The sequence below is a fragment of the Anopheles coluzzii genome, chromosome 3 (genome assembly GCF_943734685.1).
Source record: "Anopheles coluzzii chromosome 3, AcolN3, whole genome shotgun sequence".
NCBI lineage: Eukaryota > Metazoa > Arthropoda > Insecta > Diptera > Culicidae > Anopheles > Anopheles coluzzii.
This window is the reverse complement of record NC_064671.1, coordinates 24,839,122-24,863,004: the sequence shown is the minus strand read 5'-3', so window position 1 is coordinate 24,863,004 and position 23,883 is coordinate 24,839,122. Positions and strand designations below refer to the sequence as shown.

The 23,883-nt window shown below is 40.5% G+C and overlaps 1 protein-coding gene across 6 annotated transcripts in view; it reads left to right on the top strand.

The window, feature by feature from the left end:
* The window catches only part of LOC120956546 (netrin receptor UNC5C), a 75,972-nt gene that overhangs the window by 37,928 nt on the left and 14,161 nt on the right, over positions 1 to 23,883 (top strand). For all 6 annotated transcript variants that reach the window (XM_049608266.1, XM_049608265.1, XM_049608263.1 and 3 more), the window contains exons 4-8: positions 2,921 to 3,117; positions 4,114 to 4,192; positions 5,255 to 5,425; positions 6,017 to 6,268; positions 17,294 to 17,419. In XM_049608266.1, the coding sequence (XP_049464223.1) occupies positions 2,921 to 3,117; positions 4,114 to 4,192; positions 5,255 to 5,425; positions 6,017 to 6,268; positions 17,294 to 17,419 (825 nt within the window). The remainder of the gene's footprint in view (positions 1 to 2,920; positions 3,118 to 4,113; positions 4,193 to 5,254; positions 5,426 to 6,016; positions 6,269 to 17,293; positions 17,420 to 23,883) is intronic.

The window sequence follows — 23,883 nt, the reverse complement described above, 5'->3', positions numbered from 1 at the left end:
ACAACTCATAACTTTGTCTATTTTATGCGTCTTCTGTACGCAACCCCGTACAATTTACTTACAATAAATCTACAATGGTTTGAATGTAGGTAAAAAATAATTTATTAACTTCACTCATATTTACCGCTCCGGTTTTTTTTTTCCTTTGTAAGGGTTGAATCGGTTAGACCCTTCTTCTGGGTAGGGTACCAGAAAGCGCGAGATTTATGAGTTCCGCCTTCGAGGGTCTGAAAATTAAAAACAAATGTCTGGCCCCAAAACCATACAGGCAGCGCAGAAAGAAGGCAGCAGAAACCGTAGCATAAGGCTATTCTGGCAACATTTCCTTTCCCCCGAAAACAGAAGAAACCATTCTGGCACATTCCTCAAGATGAAAAGGAAATAACTAACAACAAAGCGGCAATCGTTTGGCAATCGGGTTGAGTAGATTGGCGAATTTTACCACTAAACGTCGCTAAAATTACAGTATTCAATATTTTTCATGAATCAGCAAGATATCTTAGGGCGAAATAGCTGCGAACATGTTTTAAAAAGTTTAAATTTTATGCTATATAAATAGGCGTTAAATTTAGTTATGAATAGAAACACTGTCCAATGTTTTTACTAACATCATACAAGGTTTGTAACAGTATATCGATGAACGCTGTATTTGCCTTCATTTGAACCACCTCGACCTAACAACGTTAGGAGGAGAATGTTACAGCTGTTGTAAATATTGGAACTTAGGCCACAACATTTCCCGTACCGTGAGAATAGTGGATGAAAAATATCCATGAAAGACAACCGTTGTTTAAAAGCCGATTCTTACACCCACCATCAATCAGGCTGGCAGGGAAGAACAATCAGAACGCGCGCGGCCCTTGTCGTCAAATTAGTTTTGGAAAGTATCATTTTTTAATGTCTTACATTCTTCTACGCCGAACAAACCAGCAAACAAGCGCTGTGCCGTTTAAGAACGATGGTTTGACATGAAAATCGAATGGTACCTAATAAATATTCGAAAAACATCGTAGAAAAACAAGATCTCGCTTGACTGAGGGCAGTGAACAGAGCAGAGGAACTGTGAGAAACCCCACCACGGGCCGTGTCTTGGGTTTTGGGCGTCCCAAGACCACCGCCGGGTTGGAGTTCAGCACCGGAAACGTCATCGACAGCGATGATCCGTTACGTATCGGGACGCATACGACAACCCCGCGCGAGAGAATTCATTTTCAAGCGAATGTGTTTTCATTTTCTTTTCCGAACCCTCGAAACGCATCAAATTATGCTGACAGTTTACATAATTGAAATAGAAATAGCCGTTTACCACATTCATCACCTCGGTGAGAGTGTGTGCAACCTCCGATGACCTACGGTTTTTGTGCCCGATGACAACAACCTATCAAGCTAACCGATTCGAATGCAAATTAGCCGCATCAATGCTGCTCGAATGCTGCTTTGTGTTGGAGTCAGTGGTCGAGTGTTGCAACGCGCACATCATGTTATTTAAATGAAGAAGAAGGTAAATTCGAAATGCGAACGATTTGGTATACCAAAGAGCAGGAATAATCGACAACATCACAGTTCAGATCAAAGGTGAATGGCTGCACCAAGCCAAGTTTTCGTTACATCAAGACAACCGAAATGTATGACTATAGAGAAAAATGACTCATATTAAAGCATTTTTTGGAAATAACGACAACAAAACATCGTTAAGAATGTTAAAGATAGGGTAGAGAAATATAACTAACAAGTAGAGAAATGTGCTCTTTCGCACTCTTTCTCCTACAAGTACACTTTATGCAAAATCGCAAAACAATTTCATGGTTAACAAGACTTCTACCACCAAACACAACCCTTGACCTCATTGAACTGCAGCATAATACGGCTTATTATTTACACACTCGTTCGCAACTACACGCATCGTTGACAGTCTGTTTGTGCAACCAATGTTTCCCATGGTAAATGCTACCACAAACAATCTTAACTGACCAGCTTCAAGAGCAAGTAAATGTCTTCAGGTAATTGTTAAGTCTACCTCTTAACCTCCCCGGAGCGTGTTCGCTCTCCTCCTTTTACTACTTCAACCGTACTTCACCACCTTGCGTTATAAGCATGCCCCAAAACAGATCGCGTATCGGCCTGACCGCTGCCAGTGACACATGATATGAACACCTTCCGTTGAATGTGACACATGATATTTGAATGATTCGATGGGCTGATGTACGGCAAAGTATCAAAGAGGTGCGACCCAACAATAACGTATTCAACATTAAGCTTATTATTCTTGGAGTAAATAAACTTCAACGTGTGTCACGAAGGTCGTTGTCAACCATCTCAAAATATACTACATCGACGGGCAGTTGGTCATGTCTAGCTATTATTTGCTTCATTCGGGCTCATTCCATTGGAATTAAATTTGCTTCACATGAACAACTGAAGCAAAGAACATCTTATACTTATAGCTGTGTCTGAATTTTGTTGAATATTGCCATACCTAACGTTGGGTCATTCCAGAGGTGCAGTCTTGTAGTGTTCTATCGAATGGAAGACAGAAAAAAGGAAGTTAATGTTGAAGTTAAAAGTTATTTTTACGGGTACAAATGTTAATAAAGGAGCATCAATTTCGCTGTACAAAAACCACCAAACAAGTGCGTGTCAGATACAAAGTAACCTAAAAGAAAGCAAATAAATATAACCATATTGATAGACAGCAAGGGGATGATAGCAGATGAAAACACAACACAAACCAAAATACAAGCATTCATTAATTTTTACAGGGTGCATCTCATAAAACTACCGCTTCCTTCTAACCACTCAAACGTTCATTGCTCAATTCCGCGTGCCCGTTTTCGCATCTTTTTGCTTAACCACATTATTCCACATTCGTTAACGTTGCTGCTTCTTTTCTTTTCCCCGCACTTCTTTTTTTTTGTTGCAGCCATTAAGAAACAAATTAGCATCTCACCGAAGATCGTGCGCGTCGCCACGGGTGGTCGGGCCGAGCTGAACTGCATCGCGAATGCAACACCGGCGGCCAAAGTCGTGTGGCTGAAGAACAGTGTGCCGGTCCACGCCAACCCACCTTTTGTACTGCTGACCGAGAACGCGCTGCTGATTGCTCGAGTCGAAATACAGGTAAGGTTTCCCTCGATTGGTCTCACCAACTTCACGGTGCATATGCTGGCAGGCAGAGCAGAAATTGAAGCTTCCTCGTAGAATGTTTTTCACCGTCTTTACTTACTTTTCAACAACGCAACCTGATGCCACGGCGGTTAGCCGTCATAAGTTCGAGAACCAAGCGAAGCATATGCTGGTATGAAAGCATCCTTTCAATGCGATAGGATTGTGGGCTGGAACGCAGATCTTTCTTTCGTTTCACTATTGTTATTTCATCCGCTTCCTTCCTCCGTCTGGCGTTGCGTGAAAGGCTGAGAAACGATCTATATTTCTGAGCTCATATCCTTTTTTATTATTATCTTACCAAGATGAAATCGGTATCGGATATTGTGTGCATTTGGGATCAAAATAGTACGAGAGAAAAAAAATGAAGGGATATGATAAAAATCCCTTGGAGGAAAAAAAGCACACCAAAAGGATTCGATTAAAACTCGTCGAAAGACGAACTTTTATCCATCAGAGATATGGATTTCCTGCAGCTTTGATCGTCTTTTTGCCGTCCTTCCGTGGAAGCCGAAACAGAACAGCGTTCCTTTGACCGAAACCTAACGATTTCTCGTGAAAAAAAAACCTCCCGACAGAGAACATTGTTTGTGGTCTAGCGGCACAACGAAACGAACAGCATTCACAACGATACAACCGATCTTTTTGTTACATCATATTGGAGTGAGCGTTTTTTTATGATTCGAGAATTTCTTTTCTTGTAAGAAATAGAAAACCCACGCCGACTGATTGCGAAGGAGGGAGAGGGCGGGCCAGCTGGCATTATTCTTATTTTTGTACTCAAATTTCGCTTCATTGTTATTTCTCAACCCATATCAAAGACAACAATACAATATAAGGCTGTTGCGCCGTTGGGCATTCAACTCTGCTTGCCGTATCCATCTCATAGCCGTAGCCTGCTCTCATCCTGGCTGACTGTTCATCTGTTTCGTCTGCTCTTACCTTTCGCAGGACATGGCCAATTATACATGTGTTGCGGAGAACATCGCCGGCAAGCGCGTATCAGACCCAGTTCCAATCACCGTGTACGGTAAGTGTCCGGAATCACTTGGTTGCTCATCCATCCCACAGATTTGTCATCTGGTCATTTGTGTTACAACCGAAAAGCACTGCAGTGGAAAGACTATTCCCAGCAGGACCCTTAAAAACCTCAAGGATGCTCAGCATTGAAACATCATAGCCGTGAAACAGGTCAACCGTTCTGTTCGGGGTTCGGTTCAGTGTAGCCTTACCCCCGTGGTCTTAAGGAGGCTGTGCTTGTCAATTCTAACTTCATTTACTTTTCTTGTGTTCGAAAAATTATGCACCCCTACAATTTGCTCACAACTGCTCTTTAAAGCGTCCCCTAATGGACAGGCGTCACTCAAGCTGACAGGGCGAGAATTCTTCTGGGAATATTCTCTTAAAATTCCACGACTAAATTATGGTACTCCATTTACGCCAGGGCGACACCACACCCGGTGCTCGAACGGCTCTCGAAGAATCTTTCGAAAAAACCGTCTACACGAGGTCGATGACAATCACTTTCCCCTCACTTGCGCAGGAATAGATAAGCATAAAAATGTGGGTTATTTGTATGTGCTGATGATTGATCTGCATAAATTTCTTCCTGCAGAGCGGGGCGAGAGCCTCGACTACCGAAAATAATGCGAGCGTGGAAAGCCTTCCCACGGTGCGCCGGTAGCGAAGGATGGGTTTGAGACCGTTTGAGACGGTTGACATCAAACATGTCATTTTTCCATCATCAGAATGTCATTGTTTTCAGCATTTCCCTCCACCTCGTTGCGGGAGGATGAAATTGTGTAAACTCATTTACATTTCAACTACAAACTGTTATGTACGCCTCTGCTTGCCTTAATGCATGAGGGTGAACTAATGGTATTTTGATGAAATAGAATTGCATTAGAAATAGAAGTTCAGAAGACATAGCTATGGTAAACTATTTTCTTCTGAATACTTTGAATACGAGCTCATAGATAAAGCTTTTATTTTAGGAATTGTAAAACAGTTGACTAGAGTTTAAATATTTTACCGACTATTTCCTTATGTGTTATAACAATGTTTACCATATTTATTCATACACATTTCACAGTTGATGGAGGATGGAGTTCATGGGGTCCCTGGACGGACTGCAAATGTCCCGGCCATGGCAAGCAGGGCCAAAAACGTACCCGTGTGTGCAACAGTCCAGTTCCGATGAATAATGGTGCACCTTGTAAAGGTGCTAGCACAGAGTCCACGCCCGACTGTCTGCCTTGCTCTGGTAAGCAAACTTAGTTTTAACTTTATTGTATTATCCCAAATTAGTTTCAGCATTAGATTGAATTCATTTTCCATTTGTATTAATCCAATTTATACACGAGTATCCTAGTAAATACTCATTAATTCATACTATCATCATTGATCCATATTTACCGTCCATCTACCATTATCAAGTAGACGATGTCCAGATTGTGAATCCTAATGGATATCAATTAAGCGGTAAGGTTTCATGCATTCATTCACATTTTGTACCTGTATTTTCTTATTATTTCAAACTCTTGCATGCATGCTTTAAGTCTTGTGACTTTGAAATAATAGTACACACCACTCCAACTTTTTTCAAATAATTTTGGTCCAAATATGTTATTTGCAATTTTTATTTAGTAAGACGTCTCTTCAAAACTCCAAATTCATTTAAATTGCATGACTGTCATCAACTATGCATGACCATCACCATTTATGAAATAAAATCACATTGAACCTTTTTGGTGGAAATACTCTACCTTTGGAATGTCGACTTGTGTAACGTCTTCGTCAATATTTAACGTCAACTCTAACGCTCTTTGCCTTTTCGTATAAAATCCAATTGCAGCCGGACGATGGTCCAGTTGGTCCGAGTGGAGTGAGTGTGGCCCAGACTGCACCCAGATTCGACAGCGCTCCTGTGTCGGTAGCTCGTCGGCCACTCAACTAGGGTCCGTACCGGTGGCTTCGGCTGCCTTGGTAGCTAACAGTTCCTCAGCCCAAGCTTTTGCGATCGATAGTGGAACTATCGTCAATTGTGCCGGAAAGAGTCAACAGTCCATCAAATGTACCGGGGGGCTATGTAACTACACAGCGCAAGGTAAGTTATAGTGCATACAATATGTATATTTTCTAAGTATATTGACACTTTCGAAATACCAAAATAATTCCTTACTTATGATGCCTAAAATTTGTGTACTGAGAACTAAGCAGAGGATGTGGACATACTTTTCAGACCAAGCTTTTCTAAAAAAACTAAACATCTTACGTTATTAACACAATGTTTATAAAAAAAATCATCTTCGTTTTGTTTACGGGTTTTTCTCAGAACATGCTGACCTTCCAACTGATAATTGAATATGAACTGTTCATTATTCATTAACAAGATTTTCATGATGGGATGCCACCATTCAGCAATGTGGCTCTATTCCCTAACAAGAGGCGAATCTAGTGCCGTATCGAGCAAAATATGCTAAAACAGCAAAGAAGCTAAAATTTCCAACAACGTACAATCGTACGTACCTTCTTCGCTCGTATACTCTTATCATTCGAAAAGTCACGTGCTTACCCTTACCATTTGGAAATCTGGACTTAAACAGCAACGAAAAAAACACACACACAACGATCAAAACGCTGTAAAAAAGACATCCACAAGACGTTTTACTCCTCCTGGTCGGTCATCCCAGCACATCTACAACCTTTTTGGATTCGCTAATGAGATTATCAAATACATTGTCCTCCCAGGGAATGATTGGATGACAAGACAGAAAAGCAGGAAAATGTCACGATCGTTAGGATTGAGATGACATCTACAAAATCCAGCAGGACAGGGCAGACTTTAAGGATTCCAGGGTTCGTTGCGTTCTCTATTTAATGGAACCTTTAAAAAACAAGCGCTCATCCGATGGGTATAAACAATTTTCAAGTGGCTGTTGGCACTGGTGTAACACCGGAAGGGAGAATTCGCCTCTTCGCACATTTTTGCTGCCAAGTACACAAAAACCAAAAGTCACCTCAAGTAGCCGGGTGGGTAAGGTGCTTTCAATTATATTTAAAGAACGCAGCGGGAAACTTTCGCCCGCGGTTTTGGGTGGTTCTTTTTGCTGCATTTGGCACTTCTGGGCAACATAAATCTTGGAAAAGGTACGACATAAATCACATTAACCCAGGTCTATAATAATTCAATTTTCTTGCTCAGCATGAAGTCTAGGTCGTGTGAAACATAAAGAAAAAATCGATTCCGATCAACCGTTGGGCAAAGTAAATAGGAGATAGCAGGGAGTGCAAATCGCGTTGGTAAAAACTATAGCAAGCACAGATAATTGATTTTTAAAACAGCTTAATTTAATAATTCGTCTCCATGAAATCCATGAATATTGAAATATTTTCACGCATAAAACAGAACTCTAAATTCCAACACATAACAAGAATAGATGGGAAAAAAAGAAATGTACATACATTTCTTAGCACTTTACAGCGTGAGTACTATCATCCAGATGGGCTTGACTTAAAAGCGTATTTATTTAAAGATTTACCACAAGAATTTTTCCCCCACATTCCTCTTTAGCGCATTCGTTTCTAAAGATACCGCGTTGGATTTCCGTTCGTGATTCATTATGCCGAATTAACAGCCCATCATCTTCAACGGAAAAGTCCTCAGGAAAATAACGCCACTGGCATTGAGGGTGAAATATAATTAATGATGCGAACAGGAGCAGCTTCGCTACGCTACTTCCGTCAGCCCGGTGTCGAACTTTGTCCTCCACCATGCTGATGATAAAAGGATAGATCAGCGTGCTGTACCGGTGCGTGGATGATGGTAATTTTTTATCGGTAATGGAATCATAAATTTGGTTAACATATTTGCGAAAGAACGTTAACCAAACATAAATAAGCAAAAGCAGCAAGGACTATAAAACCGAAGGAATAAAACAAATCATTCAGGATGGCCAAATTGCCGCCGTTATTCTGCATCATTTTGGAGGTGTTCCTAGTGATAAATTGTATGTGCTTTGGGCTCATCCAACGTGTACAGTGTATTTGGCCCAGGACAGTAGCACAGATGAACATATTCTCACTTCATGTAGCAACAAACGAATGGTATCTGAGCGTAAACAAGGAAGACACTGGTCGTGCGCCAACGTAAGATGATTTTTTTTCTCATATTCGTATGGAGTTTTACTTGTCCAAGGATTATCATACTTGATATTTATGCTACTAAGCACAACCAAGTTGAAAATGTGTACAGTGATGTGAAACGTAGGCAAAAAACGTTAGAAAAGTTCATTAGTTTTAGTGATTTCAACTTATAAGTTGCTTTAACTTTTTATAAAAATTTAAAATTACCTAACAGTTCTTTGAAGTATGCATACAAAACCATTTAAAATGATTTAGTCGTCTAAAAGTGTATCACCATTGAGTTCCTGCTCCCTATCCCTAGCTCCTACTGAGACAAAATTCTTTGCCATAGTTCTGTTGCCTTCAAATTTCATATCGGCCGTTTTTATTACCATGTTCGATTGAGCAGATGGTTACTACCAATATGATGTGCAAACGAGTTCATTTATTGTCAAGCGAATGTACCAAGCACCATTTTGATCGCTTCGAAAATTTGATTCTCTTGACTAACTGTGCATCAATTTATGAAGTGCTTCCCTTTGCCGAAAGAAGGGAAACTTTGTTTCAAAGCACTTCATGTCGCTCGCACCAGTTATAGCTCTCCTTTATACTTTCGGTGGCGCCATATACCTCGTATCCACTTGCATATTGCAGCATAATGTTGGTACTCTGTTGTGTCTGGTCTGCATCAATGTCCGAGGCAGCGGCTCATAATAGGGAACAACCGATCTCATTCCCCCCCCCCCCCCCCCCCACTTTGATGTTGCCGATGGACAATGCTTTAGGGTTGCTAGTAAACTCCAGATGCTTGAGCCACTCGTAAGTGCATTACTTGGCTGGCATCAGATGGTTTAGGATATAAATTTAATTTCAGGAGTTTTTGGAACACATATGCTCCTACACTCGAACGAAGGGAGCAAACTGGATCGGTTGAGAAAGAAAATCCACAACAAGCTGGAACCAACTCTTCCCCAAGATGAAAATAGTAGCATAGACTCACGAATCGTAACTTTCCTCAATGTGTCCGAACGTTTTGTTCATATTTAACTTCTTAAATTAGCCTTTTTTTGGGATGAACACAGTTTTTGCTTAAATTTAACATGCACGTATAAAGATAAACAGTATGCATTAACTAAAATGTATACATATATAGTCTTCTTCGTTAATGACTCAGTTCCAAGGCCAGTAGTAAGCACAACTTTGTAGAGTCAAAGTTTATTGAAACTAATCGGTTAGTAAGTTAACATCAACATCATCCATGACTGATGGATGGAGTGTTGCATCCACACTCAAAACATACACAAAGTGGGAATAACAAACAAACACACCCAACAAGAAGCAGTTGTTCCGACTGACGAGTTTACAAGACACATGCTGAGCAATCAACGCCGTTCCGGCAAGAAAACATTGCTACCTAGAAAATAGTATCTAAGCTGCAGTCATGGCGAGGCAAAGCAAGGGAAAACCCTCAACTCATCACAAGAAATTGGAGAAGCATCATTTCAGTCATTGCATCGGAAGTGTTGCTGTCACTGCACTGCACCTTTACGACCTCATCAAATAACAGTATGCTTCTTCCCCGAGACAACGGCAACGAGAAAGACTGAAACACAAAAAAAAAGTTAGACATGAGAAATGTTGGAGGTGAACGTTGAGTAATACCCAACATCGCACTAACTAGCCGTTCATTCTCGCTAGATATTAAGAGAAATCGAAAACTCTTCAAACCAAAAATATTCAACGAACATTAATTGTTGTTGATTTACACAAACCCATCCGAGCTAGCCTATTTTGAGAATTCGTTTTCCACTTCATCATCGCTACGCGGCGGAGACACTCTGGAAGATGTCGACTTCTCTTGTTCGTCTGTCGTCAACCGCGACGACATCATTAATTATCGGTGAAATTTCGACGCGAGGAAATTGATGATGAAGTGTCTCCGTAGAAGTCAAACGTTCATCAATGTCACAAACATGCCAGTGCAACGAGACAAAGAAATGGCTTGCACTGTGGCATATAGCATGCACGAGGGGCTCGCCACGAATAGTTTCTTATGCGCCTATCTTATATTTTCTTTATTCAAAGGCAAACCGTCTACAGCACTATATTCTTCATGGTAAACAAATTCTCACTTTATGACTCGAATCTTCAAATGCCGTAGTAACTGTAATATTATTTGCAATGTTTAGACATTTAATCAGTTATTTAGAAGCATATTTAGCTTCTCAGTATCAACCATGAACGGCCGATAAATTAATTTTTAATTTATGTTACCTTGTACTTCTCTACAAACAAATTCCTGAAATTCCTACTACTTTTCACAGAGGCGTTTGTTACCAGCCACAGTATATCTATACGCCCATAAACTAATACACGTTCGTCCGTCCAAGACCCTTTCAGTTTGCTATCTTCAATGACACCATTTGATATGTTCCATAAACGAAACGGCTGCAAATGCGTGTGCAATATGGAAGACCAACGATTATCATAAAATGATAACGTTTTCATCAAACTAAACTATTCACCGCACCATTACAGTCTGCCCTGCTGTCCCCAACTTTTTGATGGTGATGCTCGCCCATTTGCTTGGCACAGATAACGGGCCGAAAGGGCGATCCACATTAACAGACCATCAAGCGGGCCAGCACGAAGATCGAAAGGACGCCAAAATACCAGATGGAGACTTATCTTATCTGCAGCCCATCACTGACAGCGAACATTGGCCGTCGAAAATGTCCAGCCACGAGTTGGAAGCCACGGGTTCGACAACGATTTCCCATTAGTGGTGTCAGCACAGTCTGAATGTCTACTACCAAATGTCCACAATGTGCATACATGCAATGATACATGCAATGCAAGCGAATTGAACCACTTCATCTTGCCGTTTTGCATTCACTTTTTATCTCTTGAATAAGACTTCTTCACTCAAAAAACAACCTCAGTAAAATCATCTTTCCGTCATCTAAAGTGGTCCGCGGGTCTTCTTTCTGCTTTTCATTTAATAGCCCATTAGTCAACACCTGGCTCTCCACACTCGTCATCATTAATGGTTGATGTTGGATGTGTTTTATACGTCCAAACAGGAAGCCATAAATTATCATTGCTTTTGAAATCTGATGGTTCCACGTGTGATGCCACCTCATTTCCAAGACACACTGGCATCGGCTGCCCTCCAACGCAATCTCCGATCATTCCGCACGCACGCGCCCGTTTTTATGTCACTCCCGCGTACGTTGTCCGATCCCGATCCGGTCAATCGGGTATGAAATCGGGCGGTGCAGTCACTGATTACACTCGGCTGAAAACACGCTACCGTGATGGAGGTGATGGTTTGGTTTGATTCCCTTTTGAATCGTACCACTGTGCGCTGGACTGCAACGGAATCGACAGGCGCGATCGTCATAGCGAATCAGCAGGTCTATCTGCTGCTGCTGCTGCTGCTGCGGTACCAAAGATGTTGCTCCTCGAGGAAATGAGAATAAATTTCCATAATTTTAATTAACCTAATCCTCTACAACCGATACGCCCACTATCCTCCAATTACGAATGACACCGGTTTCAATCCGGTTGCTTACAAAAAGGCTGATTGGATTGTACGTGGGCAGCTGAACTATTTTCCCTATCGCGAGCTTCATCCAACGGCTTAAGGTACACTAAGGTTCATTTGCAGCTAATCAGAAAGATGCTGTGAACATTTTCCATTGGACGTTGGAATTTCTAGCCTGAACGACTGGAATGTAAAGTGTCATGAATTCGTTCGTTTAATTACAGATAGATTAAATTTGTTAAATTAAAATGCATCAATAGAGCTAGATAATGAACTTTCACTCAACACTAACTATTACTTCCTGCTTTTTCAATGGATTCGTGTTAAAATAGTGTGTTTATGGATGTCTACAAAATAAAACAATTTACTAACACTGTGTCCCATTGGCTTTACACAAACTATAAAACACTTTATACGACTCTTTCAAATCACAATCACGGATTATAACAAAACAGTGGGCGCTTGCCACTCACTATAAACAATCCACTACCAACAGTGATGTAATCCGATATGTTCTTTGATAGCAAGCAAAACACTACAGTTAGCGAAGCTTACTTGAACAAATGATTAATTATACGTTTCGTCCGGTGCCCGGTATCGCGTGCTTACCACACCATTTCCGAATCCACTGTCCGCGCCATTTCGTCCGGTTCGCGGCTGGTTTGCTTAGGAGAGTTTATTCCTTTTTTCGACAGAAATTTACGTCTAGTCTACTTTACTGCTCAAGCTCATGCCCACACTCGCGCATAAAACGTTGCTTTATTGATGTTTATGCTCACGCATCAATACGGAATATCAACGCATGTATCGAATTTTAAGATACTGCATAACTTAACGCAAACAATGGGTGGGTGGGTCGGATTTGGATTTTTAATGCTGCTGGTAAGAAATGTCAGACGACTTTCTACTTTGTAACCGTTTACATAAAACAACTCGTATGGCACTCCATAAAAATTACGATTATCCCAAACGCCTGTAAACCGAGTTTCGAGTTTATGCTGCTGATAAGCTGTGCCATATCGAATAACGCGAAGCTGTTATGCTGACCAAACGCTGGTGTGCTGCTTTAAGCATGAGAACCTGTGTCGAACCGGGGCATGAAAGCCATGTTTAGTGGCATTTGTTTGATAATCTTTTTTGTGGGTTTAAGAGTTACACATGATGTTTAAAAAGATATAAATTAAAACATATATTTACTGTGTCCATTCACTTCAAAGCTTACATGAAATGTAACGTAACATGTTTTTTTATTACTTACAATTGTGTACACACCAAAAAAGACTGTAATCCCTAATCGACCCCAGCGAAAGCCACTGCGAACAGCAAAAGCAAAAACCGCGAGCTAAGAACGGTTAATTTATACTGTCGTTGTAATTATTTCGCCACACTCTGATTGCATTCTCCCAAAACCTCAAGGGAAGCCGCATTTTTGTTTCATGTTCGCTTCCTGTTCGGTTGCTCTTGTATAATGGTGGCTGGTGGAGGAATTATACCGGCCTGCCACGGTCGACTTGTGCTGCGCACGTGTCGCTTCGATGTCACGGCACTTATGTGCGTGTGTGGCATTCCTTTGATTTTTATTAGCCTCATCACACTCGTTCCCGTCACCGGTGGATTTATTTCAAGTTAGCCTGTCACGACTCGGTGCATGTCCCAGAGCATGAATGTGCATTTGCATCGATTACATGTTGGTTACATTTTTCAAGCCTAATTAAAAGGGAAAGATATGCTTGACGCTTGCAATGTGTTATGTTGCTTAGCTGACTAATTTATGGACACTAAACTCATTTCACAAAATTCATCTTCATATCACATTAAAATTGTACACAAAATATATTATTCTTCAACACACGCTGCTCTCTACACATTGTCAAGATTGATAAATACAGTTTTGGGATACATGTTAACCCGTAGCTCTACTGCAGAGCGCTCTCGATGATGCATTCGTCACCTGTCATCATCGTTTATCGAATGGATCATCAATATCAATAATGTTATTATGTTTGCTGGAGTGTTCATGATTACATTTTCCAATGCGTGTGGAAAACAAGCCCACCCAGTGCGTCATATTTACCACATGCGACCCAATGCCACCACCAACGCTTGTACTGTGACAGCGATACATGTTCAGCCGATGATCGTGCTACCCTCCTGCCCTGCTGTCTCCCACTCTCCTTCGTGCGAAGTGAGCGACCTCTTGTCCTAATTTATCAACGAGGATGCGTAGGTTCATCGGCCTCGTCCTTGCAATAAAATGCACTAAAAAGCGTAAATGAGTCCAGTGCAGAAGGATGTGATGCCAATATTGACAAACCGTAATTGAGTTGAATGTAAAATCACCCACGGACATGGCACGATCCTGGACCCAACACCCATTCTCATCACACGCACAATGTACAGCATTTATGGCACTGCCAATATATGTTCCAAGCATCGATGCACCCTCATCATTTGACAATAATTGCGTTATCAGAGTCAGAAATGGTTGTGCTTTCGTGCCATCGTACATCGTACCGGTCCGGGCTGGTGTTTGCGACCACGCCCGGATGGGGTTCAGAGCAATCTACTCGCAGCACAATGTATGGTGTGTGCTAATAAAATTTAGCGAGTATACGAATGACCAATGACCCCTGGAACCTACGCAAAGCGTAGAGTTTAGCTAACCGAATATTGGGCGTAATTAAACCGAACCAATTCCAACCGACGGTCCATAATTGTGCGTACAAACGAATCACTTGCCCTGAATTTTGAACAGCAACGGAGCCGGAGTTTGTGAAGCTACCAATTATTTGGCTACAACAATTGGTTGCAATCAGAATATGTTTTAAGCTCATCATTTCATCGTAATGCGCTTAGCAATAGCCATTTCAAAACGCTGTAAAACGCTGTCAATGAAAAAACATGTTTGTTCAGTTCATCTGCATCCGGTTATCACCAAGCTTAAAGTTTATTCAACACATTTTCGAGACAATACATCTTTCTGCTCACAGTGTGATCTTGTTAATCAGCTTGTAATGGCCCGTAAATGCTTCAAAGGTTTCCCAATTTGCTCGAATGACCCGCGAACGTGGTCGTTTGGTTAAAGCATTCAAAGTTCATCCAACTTTTCGGCGGTTCACGGTTGAATGTTTTCAGCGGCCGACAAAGAAAAAGAGGAAAAAACACACACAAACAACACAAACTAACAGCCCAAACTAAGCGCAACCCGATTGAAAGAGCCTATTATTAATCCACATTCATCATTGACTAGTCTGAATCGATTAGGGCTTCGCCGTAAGGTCTTCGCTGGCGCTCCCGCCGAAAATCCGCTCCATGGTTGCAGCATTAGCCGCAGGTCCGCGATGCTGTCGTGCCCCGTTTTTATGTCTCAAGACGTCCAGCTGGGACTAAATTACCTCCATCGGTTTTGGTCAACAAAATGCGAACACATCATTCTCCATCCCCCTGTTGGCGTGAAGAAACACAGCTGATTTACGAGCCGATGGAGCTTCAGCGTGGCTCGGGCTCGACTGGTTGAGCCAAGGCAACAACGTAAAAACAAACGGTACTCGATGGGCTGTGGCAACGGCCGCGCAAGCTTACGTACCCCAACCTTGCAGCGAAATAATTTAATCTCAACCATTTAATCAATCGACACAGGTATTAACGAGACAGGTAACAGTCTATTATTGTTTATTACCGTTGAAAATTGTCTAGCTGAGCACGCTGGACCGATCGGCCGACCGACCGGCGAATTGCTAATAGCGCATGGCGTGTTTCAGAAAACCGTGCGGCATCTTGAATGCCAAGCCTTCACGAATGACTGCGGCGTACCGATAGAAAACTGATGGGCCACACCGTGAGCGACCTTTCACAACTTGTGCGCACACCACTCGCCACTGTTGGATGATTTAAGAATGAGATAAAAAAAACCCGTGGGGTTAAACATTTGGGAAAGAACATTTCCCTACGAATGGGTTACGTACGGCGGACGGTGCTTTGACGGGTGACGTGGCATCCCGTTGTTTCTCAATTGATTATTTGACACACGAACGAAGACACCCCTCGTTCTGCCCTTTGTTCATAATGGAGAAAACACAGGTGAAAAAGGCTTTAAAATATGTTATATTATAACATTAGTTAAAACCAGGCTTCGTTTGTAGAAAGTAAATCTTCAGTTAACGTAACATTATCTCCGTACTTGGTAGTGCGTTTTTTAAAACAACCCAATTATTTTGTTACACTTCAATGTGTACCATTTAATGGTCTTGAACTCATTCATCAGTTTCCAAAAGATAAGGCTTTAAATACTCTTTTATTTGGAGTTCGCGAAAGATTGCACTTCCGTTTTCACTAATTAATGCTCTCCATGCACACTTAGCAAAAGTGGGTTATTAGCGAACGAATAATCTAAAACCCAATATTTCTGTCATTTTCACGACACTTGCAGCTGGCCTGCTCGGTAAATTCTCCGTGTCATGGAGCATTTAGCTTCGCCTTGCGTGCGCCACGGAACATTAAATCCTATCAAAATCACACAGTTTGTAGACGTAACACAGACCCACAGATGTCAACATGTTTGTGTGCGGTAATCTAATAAAAACCATGTTATCAAAACACCATTTTTTGTTGGTTTTGTGTACTTCTTTTTGGAATTGTTTTGCTTGATTGATAAGAAGAGTTAGGATGAGTTTACATAGCAGATGGTTTATAAGGTGTCGATTTAATCAATTTTCAACCATTTGTTTCCATTTGGTTCTCGCAGTCTACGCATTACTGCTCACTGCGTCTTAATATGATCCAAGCATTTCAAATCCGTACATGTTGCTTGATACATAAAAAAAACAGAGATTTATAGGTAGCAGACACATCACCACTTCCTGCCACAACCTATTTCCTATGTTTATGGCGGTGCAATAACGATGCCACATTCCTGCTGCCGTTGTTGCTAGTGATTGAACCAAATGTTAGTTCCTCTTACCTAAGGCTCCGTTTTAATTGCCAACGTACGATAGCGCTATAAAAACACAGCAACAATCACATGGGCAGTTATTTCTTTCCTTTCTCCCGTTTTTATGCCATTTTTGACACAACTCTCTGCATACAGATTTCAACAGAACGAGTTTTTTTCTCTGGAGATTCCCATATTCCCGGTGCAATTTCTACTGCTGTCGGTGTTTACGAAAAGGAAGCATTTTTATGAGAGGAAACGGTTGTATCCGAAAAAAAAACACAAAACTAACGAACAATAATTGTTTCAAAGTATAAACTATGACAGTTTAGACAGTTTCTCATGAATGAAACAAATTCTATGACAGTAACAATTAAAGTTTTTTATCTCATTTCTTGGAATCAACAATCCTAATTCCCTTTGAAATATGAATTTCAAGAAAATAGATCATACAATTGCACTATAAATTTAAAAAAACACAGTAAAGTTTTATTAACCAGCTCTCCATTCTTTCCCTCATTTCGTTGCAGATTCCAACTGGTCCGTCTACCTGTGGGTTACCTTGGTTGCTGCTTTCTGCCTAGGAGTTGTATTTGCCGTGTCCAAATTCCTACGAAGAAAGAAAACCATTCCAGCTTATAATTTGGCTCGTTCAGGTAAGTTCAATCAGATGACATGAGCTCAGCAATAATTTCGTTTGCTCCATCCATCTCCCATCTTGTCCACCCTGGCCGGCATGAAACATTAACCCGCGAGGAGTGCAAATCATCGATGGCAAAAGCGATCGTTCAATTTGACGAGAATGCCATTTACCCTGATCGGTGAAAGTGTGCACTTTCAAATGGCATTCAAATTGATACAGCCTGTGCATGAATTGTACGCCCACCCGGTCCAATAAGATGCTCTCGTTTTCGGCTTTTGTAGAAAATTACAAACAATCATCACAACGGGCTCGGTCATAAAGCAGAGTTAGCCTAAGGCAGACACCGTTCTACTGTACGCACACATTAATCAATCATGATGTGAACGGAGAGTTTGGTTTTTGCTAATTGGAAAACGGGTGAAGCGCCAAGTGAAAGGTCTGCAAAATATCGCTCCATGAGAGCGCAGTTCCGGAAAAATGTACAGGAAAAGTGGACAAAGTAATGCACGCTGGTTTATGTCATTGGTTTGCAGCTACATGGAAGAAGAGAAGATATATGCCTTCTCAACACAACAGTACATAAAACAGCTGGACATGGCAGCATGTCGGCAAAGGCGTACAAGACTTACGGTATCACTCACTGCAAATCAATCGTTTTCAGCGGTCAGCAAATCAGGCGATTGAGAAATGTTCATTGCTAAGCTTCTTGGCGAAAGAAAGAGCTGGGTGTAGTGTTTGAGGATAAAAAGAACCCGGTTAAAAATGTTGTTTATGTTAGCTGCTCAGGCGGGTTGCTTTACTGTCTTGCTGAAACGCTTAGCAGATACACAATTTCGGCAATAGCACCAGTAATTGAGTGATGACATATTGAAATGGAATAATGGATTCATGTCCAATTCTCAACTTGCGAGTAATTTGATAGTGAAAGCTGTCTTATTTTTAGCGGAACGTATTAACATCTCTTTTTTGCTTCGGAATGTGCCCACATAGAGAATTTGTGGTTTGATGTACATGCCTCAAGCAACAGCATAGAACACATGAAAAAATGAAACGAAAAACCGTTTTAACTTCTGTCTGCAAATGCATCTTCACAAATACCCAGTCCGGTCGTATTCGTGTGGCAACGTTTATTGCTACCTGAAATGGGCCAAACACACCCGCAAGAATTCAGAAACCCGAAGGCACACTTCGCTGAAAAATAAAAGGCTAACGCTCATAAACTCGTTTGTAAACATAATTCCTTCAACACTCCGTAAACCATCCACTGCCATTTCGTTTGTTTCCTCACACTCGGCACGGGCGCTAAATGGTTTCTTTTTTTAGCCGGTCCCAAAAGGTTGCAATAGTTGGGCCAGCCAACTATCCACACGATTGCTTGATGCTTCTAAGCACTTCGGGTGGTTTGGGGGGTGCGGATACTGTGCCGGTTGCGGATACTGTGAATGCACTGCAAGCTCATAAGGTTGCCCTCTGGAGGTCTAATCCGAGTGTGGTGAGTGATTTTTCTGAACGATTACCCAACAGCATACTCGGTTGGTTGTTCGCAGTGAATACATGTTTTGGAAAAGGGGAGTGTGTATGTTATCTGAACAGGACTGGTTTTGCAGATATTCTCAACGGCAACATCACACTTCAAAGGCAAGACGTTTAGTTTGAAAACGTACAACTATTTAAATCAAACAAAATCTTCGTGTACAGCAGGCAAGTATAAAGTAAGGCGTAATAAAAATATAAAGGCAATATTTATGTAAAAGTTCAGCACAGCTGACAATAAACAACCATCGGGTATTCGCATTGAAATGGTTTTTAAGATTGCTTTTTAACGAAGTACCTTTCAATGTGATGCCACATCCGTCTTCTTAGTTTAAAGCCGTTTGAAAAAAGTAATAATAATCGATCGAGCAGCATATACATTGAAATCAATAAAAGACACCTCGCATTTATCATGATTTTCAACAGAGACGTGGTTTATAATTCCAATTCAAGGTAACCACGGTGCTTGGGAGCAAGTCTCAATGAGTAGACGCTACAAATTCTCCCTATGAATATGTAATGATGTTCTCCAGATAATAGACATCCACAACCCAGGCACAAGCACAAACCGTACAGTACTTACTTCCAGTTTCGTTCATTTGCATTTGTTGAATTGAAATCGAAATCACATTTCAATTAAATAAGATTATCCAACAAACAGGTTTCGTGTGCAGCAAGCAGAAACACTTTTTCTTGCTTTGTGAATTTGCATTTTTACATATTTCTGCATATTTTATATTTTTGAAGTGAGATAAATAGACACATGTCGAATGCTAGAACTGGTATCATATATTATCTAAGGATTAACGGTGCTGTTGTCAGACCTATCAACCTTTGCAAGTTTATTTATAATATTAGGAAAAAAAATAAATATTTAAAGCATATCATCAGCAATACAGTCGAACTACATCAGCAAAACAACCGATAATGCTTAGCAATTACCTACCGCAATACAAAACATAGTGTCTATCACAAATGTTTGGTCACATTGTTACACTTTCTATAAGCAACAATCAATTCTCATTTGCACATTCCAAACGAAATGAATAGCAAGTGGACAGCGTAAAACTAAGATAAATAAAATCAACAGAAATTAACATAACACTGATAAGAGTCCATTAGCGGTAGCGTTTTGTTCCCTGCCAACATTAGCGTATTTACGGCTTGTTTTACATATTCCTAATTTGTTTAAAAGCTTTCGTACAGGCTTACATTTAATCTGCCCTGCTGCCCTATTGCAAACAAAAAGCGATGAGAGTCTCTGTTTTTCTTCAAACGTATGAACCGATTGTCTCAATTTCAATATCGAAACATTCTTCACTCACTGTATAGCTTTTTGACCTTTTGTTTCTGGCTCATTAGTTGTTTCACGCCTACCAGAAACGAGGTCTTCACGCCTGTAGCGATCTTACACTCCCTTTGCAAAGTGAGCACGAAATGAAGAAATTAACTGTAAACCAATGCCCTCTTGACTTTCTGACATCTAATCGAAGACTGTTTGTCGTGCTTATGCTGTGTCTTTTGTCACGGTGACGGGGGATTGAATGGTACCCCCTTGTGGAAAACAATTATTAAAACCTAGGTTAGCAGCATGCGTGACATGTATGCAGATGTAAAGCATAACGAAATAGTTAAGAATCTACGAACCAGAACTCCCACCGAATCGATGTTGAGTCAATGTCTTTAACACCTCCGACATCTCCAACTACTGGTTCGTACGGGAAACGAGCAAATTGATTGATGATGGTTTGTAAGTTGTCAAAACTTCTCGCAAGCTAGCCAACTAATGCTTAAAAAACAGCCTACGCAATAATAATCCCGCGGTGCGAGCTAGTTGCTCTCAGTATGTGAGATTAAAATGGCTTTTCTCGACATTATTAGGGTTTTCAGGACCAGGGATTGGTTACTGGATTATTAATGACGTGTTTTGAGATGTTTGAATTTGCGTAGGTTATTTTTTAGTTCTTTTACTTCATTCACGGTTGTATAATTATTTTTGCGATGTGAGTTAACCTTTATGCTTTATGATGTTATGAAATAGAATATAATTGTTGTTTCATTTCTAACATTTAAATTATATTTTTCGGTTATGTATAAATATCTGATTTCAATAAGTTCAAAGAGAAAGTTAATAAAATTACCATTTTACTACAAGCTATCAGAATGCACAACGTTCGTACATTTTATGCCGAATATTTTATTCCGTGAATTAAGGGAATATTTAATTCCCGAGGGACAACCAAGAACGGATTATGAATTATTGTAGCTTTAAATTTAACGCTGTTTTGTATTCTCACAGCAAAGCTTAGGGAGTGCTCATATATCTTTAAAATCCTCATGTAAAAGAATTGTTCTATAAAAAATAACACACTTTTCCCACTGGGGAAATCAACTCACAGCTTCCCTGCAACTAGAACATCAGTCTGCAAAATCCGATTATGAAATCTCTGATTGCGGATTAAAATCCACAATTTGGGACTTATTCGATAGGTTCTTGGTAGCAGTTCTAAAGTGAGAAATTTCATTGTTTGTGTTTTGTACCGTTGCTCTAAATTTACATTAAGTTACATTTTGCACATTTCGTTTAAAAAATGTATGCTAGATTCATCCTCCTTTTTTCAGAAAGATATGCAAGGCGCCATTTAAAGACATTTATTAGGAGAAATTTGCTGCTAAAGGTTTGATTGATGGCACAGCTGAACGTTTGACAAACAACAAGACCGAACTCTATTCGTCCTCGTTCCAATGTATTTATTATTTCATCGCTCAAAACCTGCTGACGTTAAGTGCTTGACATTCCGTCTGCAAATGATTTATGGTGAATTTATGTTTCGCAGTAGCGGAGACAGCGGAAGTTTATGTTTGATACTGACGTAACAGTCCCACGGCACCGTGATATCTGTCGACGATATATATTTACACTTTTGGGGTAGATATCGGTGTCACAGCCATACACTTTGGTGTCTGGTTGAAAGTAAAATGAAGGGTAAGTAGGGTTTGCTTGCCTTTGCTGCACGGCCAGACACAGCTGTTAATGCGTTGCTTATCTTCGCTAATCCTTCTTTGACGGATTCGGAGAGGCCAAAATCACAGCAACTTCAATTGAATTGACGTGTTTGTTAGTGAAACATTAAAGGCAAGGATTACAAAAGTGGGATCTAGGTAAAAGAAAATATTCGCCATAAAATGTTTCGTGAGTGCAAAAAAAAACTGTAAACATGTCTCCTCGCCATAAGTTTTATCGGCCATAGCAAATACTAACTGATAAGTTTGGTGCAATCATATATCGTAAACTAAAAATAACACAGCCGGACATGACATTCGTGGGGAGTAGTTAGAGTTTGGTAATACTTTTCTAGATAGAATTGCTGTCTGTTTTGGTTCCACCGTCTTCAGACATTGAAAACGCTTGCTAAGTTTCTTTCGGTTTGTTGATTCTTGCTGTCCATGTATCGTTTGTACTGCAAGAAAATGTCTTCAGTTGGCTGCAGTTACCATCTAACATCTGTCTATTTCTCTCGTTTCGCGATTTACCACAAACAATTGTATTGATAATCCATTGATTCCAACTACTGCCACGTTTTTGAGATATCTTCAATTGCCAAACAAATACTAGTTTCATCGATAGATCTGATACCTGTTTTACGCCTTGAATACTTAAAGCAACTATACGATTATGCGTTCCAAATGGTTTAAAATTCTGTCCAACGGCACTATGCTAATTACTTCACTTTCCTTCATCTAGTCCGTTACCGGTATAGACTTTTGTTCATTTCATTTTCATTGAAAGTTTCATAATTGTACCATTTCAACCTAAAACAATTACTTTCCCAACATGGTATTCGAAATTGCAACAAAGTCGTAAAGAGGAAATGAGTCCTTAACCAGAAACTACGCCCGTGACGCTAGTAAAGCTAGTAAAAAACGGTAGTCTGCAGCGTACACCATTAATGATGTCAGGACCTGAGACAGTTACAAGAGTTTGCTGACAGGATATGAGGTTGCTGATACCATCTACTGGAGCTAGTCTACGGTGGTTAATGATCTGCCTGGGATCATCCAGCACTGCCGGGACGAAACTTCTCCACCAGTACGTTTCGCTTTAATTAAGAGTTTCGGGGCGAGTTGAACAGCACTAAAACTCGTTGTATTTGAGATAATGAAACAGCAATCTGTTCAGCACACTTGACTGGCGTTAGAACGTTCTAAGGATCGAGTACTCCAACAAGAATAAAAAGAACGTTATTTTGGGACTGTAGCCAATAACACAAATGGCGCTACAGTTTCCATTCGCTTTCTAGTGAACTGATAAGGAATGATAAATTGCTTTCTAGCGTAATAGCACATTGGAGCTCTAGTTTGACCAACTGTGAACTCAAACGAATGACTTTGAAATATAGAGTTGGCCATTCTTATCACATTTGCACACAATTAAAACGTGATTTGAAATGTATGACTTGACGGCTCGATCGAATGATCGATCGCAGTAATGAAATGTACTCTTGAATTCAATTATAATTGTTCGAGAAATATGAAGAAAGATGTTTCCGTATCGTTGTTGTCGGCCAGCTGCGCAACAAAACGCACACTTTAGAAGATTGAATGTTCATTTTGATTGGCGTGTTTTGTTTTAATAGCATGAATATTACGTTAAAAGCGTATCCTATAATTAAAATGCTTCCCATTTCAAATTGCACCAGTGGGTCAAAAGAGTCATTTTCAAGTTTAGCCCGATTTGATATGGCTTTTTTTTATTTCTTCTCTGCTCTTTCAATTCCTTTAAACTCCTTGCGCTGCAGATGCTGTAGCAAACTTCCTTCCAGAATCATTAAGAGCTTGAAATAATCACCCTAAATTGCCTCCATTTCGGGGGTAATTTCTGTTCGCTTTCATCTTGCGCTCGGGCAATTAACCTATTCGCACCCGTTCAGATTCCATCAACGG